At 37.8% G+C, this 5,504-nt stretch overlaps 1 protein-coding gene across 1 annotated transcript in view; it reads left to right on the plus strand.

Annotated features, from left to right (window-relative positions):
* Nucleotides 1–5,504, plus strand: part of LOC112551503 (protein eyes shut homolog) — a 579,454-nt gene that overhangs the window by 454,241 nt on the left and 119,709 nt on the right. The window contains 1 exon segment of the mRNA XM_025212766.1: nucleotides 2,594–2,766. Coding sequence (XP_025068551.1) covers nucleotides 2,594–2,766 — 173 coding nt within the window.

The raw sequence follows: 5,504 nt of genomic DNA on the forward strand, positions 1-5,504 counted from the left end.
GGACAATCTATTTATTTTTTCAATTTTACATCCTTAAAGAGATGCTTGATGCATTTTTTTGTTCTCTACATCAGGGTTTCAACTGTCCACATTCTTTAGTTCCTGGACATATTTATCCAATGCCTTCACCTTGTACTCATTTATATCTGTATAATGTAAATGTAGAACATTACCACTCTGACATGACTGAGTTTTATACACATTTTCTAAAGATATGATTGACCAAAGAATACCAAGCAGTGGAGAATCCCACATGAGAGATGCCCCTTGTTTTTGAAGTGTCTATATTTTTACAATAATAGAATGGAATGTGGGAGTCCCTGGGTCATTTTTACTAGATACATGGGCAGACTGCTTTAGGACAAGAAGTCATCTGGGAAATAGTTTTCTAATTGCTAGTTAAGATTTAATCCTCTGTGGGTTTTCCTGCTCAATACTTTCCTGTCATTATTTATGGGAGACTTTGAAAAATACCACACACACACACAGACACACACACACACACACACACACACACACACACACTTTTTACTTCATTGGAGATCATGCTTCTTTTTGTTGCAGGATTTACTGTCGCAGGTTAATTTTTACCATGAGGTGTTATGCATTTGTTTAACCTGACAAGATATGCCATTTACCAGTATTTTTTTCTCAGATAACTAAAGTGTTTAAAGCTAAATGTAAAAAAAAAAAAATCTTTCTATTCTGTCAGTCATCAGTAATGCTCTTTGCTTTCCCACCTTTGCAAACACAAACACATCTAATAGCTAATCTGAGAGATCATCACCTTCAATTGCAAGTTTCCAGAATGACTTCAGACTAGAATTATATTGCTTACTTTAATTAGCTGAACTACATAATGTTGGTATTAAAACTGTTGAAAGCAAGCTCCTCAATGCTGCACAAACTAAAGTAATGCTGTGTCTCATTTACATTCCTCTCTCAGTGTCAGCAGCAGATCTATAAATAGAACAGACTATACACCAAAATTTATTATTGCAGCTGATAGCAATTTTCTTTTTTAAAGGTGTCTGAAGGCATTATTCAGATAGATTCATTCTGGTAGTCTTTCCAGCTGAGATTCTCCCTCTCCTGAAACAGTGGGTGGTCAGCTTTGAAAAACGCTAATGTACTGTTAGGCACAAAGACTGTCAGAAGAGTTATTTATTTTCTTCTTTTAATGAATGCAGGGGTTCTTTCAGCTCTAGATGATTTCCTCTAATCTGAATGTCTATGGGTTATGAAGCAGTGGGCATATTTTTAAAAGTCATACCCCTATGGCATTTTATCACTAAACTTTCCAGGGATTATGCTATTATCAGGAAAAACATAATGTCAGTGGTTTGACATAGCTCACATTATGTCTTCTGCAATCAGACCCATGGGCACATATGACCTTATCAAGTGTAGGACAGATGTGTTTGCACGGTCAACATACTGAGGATCTATAGCAATCATATAAACTAACCTATCTAGCTTGTCAAGCTAGTTTTTCATCATAAAAGAAAAGAAAAGCAGGAGCTTTTAAAGACTCTAGTCCTAATAATACACATTAACTTGAAATGCTTCATGTACAAGTCCCTTTTTATCCATTTAGGTTTCTATATTGCTTCCATCACTGTGATATCTGTGTGCTTTAAAAATGTATGTGAATAGTTATATTTGCTTTTCTCATCCCATCCAAAGTCAAATGAAATTGGTTAGAACAAGGTTCTTTGGGTAGATGTGAGATCTTTTATTAGACCAACTAAATAGTTGGAAAAAATTGTTCTTTGCCGCTTCTTTAGATTCTCTATATGCCTGGAGAAGGGTGTTTGTGCCTGGAAACTTGCAAAGAACAATTTTTCCAATTATTTAGTTGATCTAATAAAAGATATCACATCTACCCAAAAAACTTTGTTAGCCTATGTTCTTAGACCAACATGGCTACAACCAACAACCCTAATTGGTTAGAACATATTTTCTCTTCTCTCTTTGAATATATTTAATGCCTTCATAAATGATAATGTTGGATATATCAGGAAAGAGATGTCACCCTTCTATTCTGGTTCAATTTCAATTTAACTACTACTTCAGGTATTCAGGTATCTTTCTTCTCTTACGTACCATTGTGTTGTCAAATGCTATCATAAATTCTTTAATGTATGTATAGATGCTTTGCTTTTGTACAAAAAACTAACATGGCTTTCTCTTTCTCTCCATCTCTCCCCTTTAAAAACTTAAAGCAAACAGCTATTTTTTTCTTATCAGTTATTTTAAGCATATTATAGAAGATGAATATGTAATGAGAAGATCTGGAAGTCACATACTGTGAAATGAAAAAAGAGATAAATTAACACTATAAAATGGATTCCCTAAAATAGAGCCCATTTACTCAAGTAACTTCTAAAGCACTTATGCATTTCCACTGTAAGGTATATACACTGAAAAACACAAGTTAAAAGCAGAGATGAAAACAATTCAGCAATAAATCTGAAATTATTGGAATTCAATGAAATTGAAAAAAAATGCTGCCTTAGTGTTTTGGTATTTAAAAGACTTCTTTAAAAAGATATATCTTTATAACATTTTTATTTTTATTTAAATCCACCAGTGATACAGAAAATTGGTTCTGTGACTGCCCTAGACTCTACTCTGGAAAGCTTTGCCAGTTCACAACTTGTGATGAGAATCCATGTGGAAATGGTGCTACTTGTTTTCCAAAATCCAATCAAGATGCTGTTTGCCTCTGTCCTTATGGAAGGGCTGGAATCCTCTGCAATGATGGTAAGAAAGATATTGTTATGGGTTGGGCATAACCATCACCATTCATTCAAGGTAGCAACAAGAAACAGTTAAGCTCCTTTATGGCACAAGGTGGCTGAAAGAATACCAACATTTACCCCAGCCACAAACACTTGAAACCATCCAAAAGAGTAGCATAGACCAGGATTTTCACCAGCTATTGTTTTGTGATGGCATTTATGCCTGTGAAAGGTCCAAAGAAGCTGAGAGAAGGCAACAGAAGCCCTAATAGCATTGTCCTAAAAAAAGTTAAGTGTGGGATTTACAGGCTTGGATCTGAAAGCAAACAAACTATTTTCTCTTTGATTGTTTCTGTATTCAGAGAAACTGGGCTCTGTACATTTAGTGAAAGCAAACAAGATTGCATCAAAGATACCCAATTCCATCAACAATTTCTCCTCCAAATAGTAACAACCGACAGGCCCTGAACTTTAGATAACTTTTCAGTCAAAGAGAAATGACAAATTAGCAGGGACTTTGATGTGAATCAGCAGACAGGAACAGTAAAATGAAGGAAAATGAGTAATGCTAATCAAATAAGCCAACTTGACACACATTAAAAATGACAAATTCTCTCCTCCTCATGTTCTTTTCAAACACTACAAGTAACAGCAGGCTCTATTACTGAGGTTCACTGGCCGAAAAGATAACTTACACAGACCTAACACCCTAACCTGCCACAGGTAAGGAGGGGAACCACAGCAGTTCCTATAAAAGGTTTTTAATATGCGCACAAGAGATTCCAGGTAGAGGGCTATGTGCCTCTGCTACAGGGGAAGGTAAAAATCCCCAGAGCCTGTATCAATCTGACCATAGGGTAAAATTCCTTCCTAACCTCAAATGTGGCAATTACTCTGACCTTGAGCAAAGGGAGAAGATCCCTACCCCCTAGCCAGGAAACCCTGGCTTTTAAGTTCTTGCAGGAGCATCAGCACACCCCTGTCAAAATCCCTGGTTTTGGCTTTAGCCAACACCCAATGCCCCTGAGGAAGGCCTGACATACGTAGCAGAAGCTGACTTGAGGGTGATGGGGAACAAACACTTGCCTGGGATCATTTAGACAGGGATAATTTTGCCTTGAGGCAGGGATTGGACTAGATGGGCTCCTGGGGTCTTTTCTAGCACTATGGTTCTATGATTCTATGGATGCAGATTTTTAAACTATAGGCCTATTGCAGAAATGTCATAGATGAAGCTGCATACCTATATGAACTTTGTACATATGTGAGAATGGGATAGTAGTAAATGACAGAAACTTTGCAACCTAGTTGCAACCAATGCACTGTGCTTATTTTCCTACTAGATACACACCCGAGAGCCTATTAACATTTCTAGGTAGCACAGTTAATCAGGTGTTTCCCCATATTCTAGTCAATGCTATCATTTGAACAAACAAATAGGACCTGTTTTGCCCAAAAATTATTCACACTCCTCCAGCAGGGGTTTCAACATCTAGCTGAGGATAGAATTGTAACTTCTGTCATAAGCTTTGTAAATTATGGGTGATAACTTTGGCCTGAATTTTCAAAGTATTGAGATATCTTCCTGAACCTTTGTCCAAAACAATTGCATGTCCAGCAATGCTATTCAATAGTGTGAAACAGAAAGCAATGAAGGCTGTATCTAGGTCAAAATGTAGAGGGGATTTTAGGGAAACAATATGTAATGATTCAAATATGAACGTTGCCATATCACTAGGACTTACAAGAAAACAATGCCATGGGTTTTTCATGAGCTTTAATTAGATGACCTCTGGAGGTCCCTTCCAGTCCTACTTCTCTATGACTATTAGAGACAGCATTGTCCTGTCACATCAGAAAGAGCAGAGTGCCAGAACATTGGTTTGGTCTGAGTCAGAAGACAGTACTGCTGAGCTACCAACACCTGTACAATCACCATTTCTGTTTTTGTTTTTTGAGGTGGCACAAAAGTAGCTAACAGGGCCACGAAGGTTAAAGTCTCTCTGCCAGGGTAGCAGTGGCAGTAGGCACAGTGGCAGCAACAAGGTTGGACGTGGCAGCAGGGGTAACCATTTTTGGCCCCCTCCAAGTAGGTGTCTAGGCCTGGTCACCTGTCCCTTGTTATACTACTGACAGCACTAAAAGAAGTAATGTAGGGAGGAATACCAGCAGTCAGTGATTCAGATCTAACATAAGGGAAAGTCATGCTTTTGTAAGCAGAAGAAAGAAGAAATCCTGCTGAGGAGAGTAAATGTGGAAACTACACCACATCAGACCAAGCCTTAAAGTCTGATATTTGACCTTTGCCATATTAGAGGCATGTAAGTGAGAATACATTATAGGATCCCTAATTATGATATTGTGTTATAGCACAGGGAGAAGGAAGCTATCCCTCCCAGGTACAGTCTACTTTCCACCGGTTGTACCCCATGATGCACATTTCTCGGGTTTGTTGTTTGTTTGGTTTTGGGGGGGGGAATTCATAATATTTTCCATTCCAAAGGGCTCATTACATTTTTATATGATACATAATGCATTCAGCTAATTTAAAAATGTGGGAATGGGAATACTCACATGCTTCAAGTTACCAAGCTCTGCAGAATGAATATCAGTCTGCAAACAAATCACTCATTCTTAGCTATGTCGTTGCACTCTTTCACCTTCAGAGTAGCTCAGGTCTACCATCTAAATGTAGCAGCTTGATGACAGCAGACACCCAATGGGGATTTCCATAGGTAGAAAACTGCATAATCACAATGT

The sequence above is a fragment of the Alligator sinensis genome, unplaced genomic scaffold, assembly GCF_000455745.1.
Source record: "Alligator sinensis unplaced genomic scaffold, ASM45574v1 scaffold635_1, whole genome shotgun sequence".
Taxonomy (NCBI): Eukaryota; Metazoa; Chordata; order Crocodylia; family Alligatoridae; genus Alligator; species Alligator sinensis.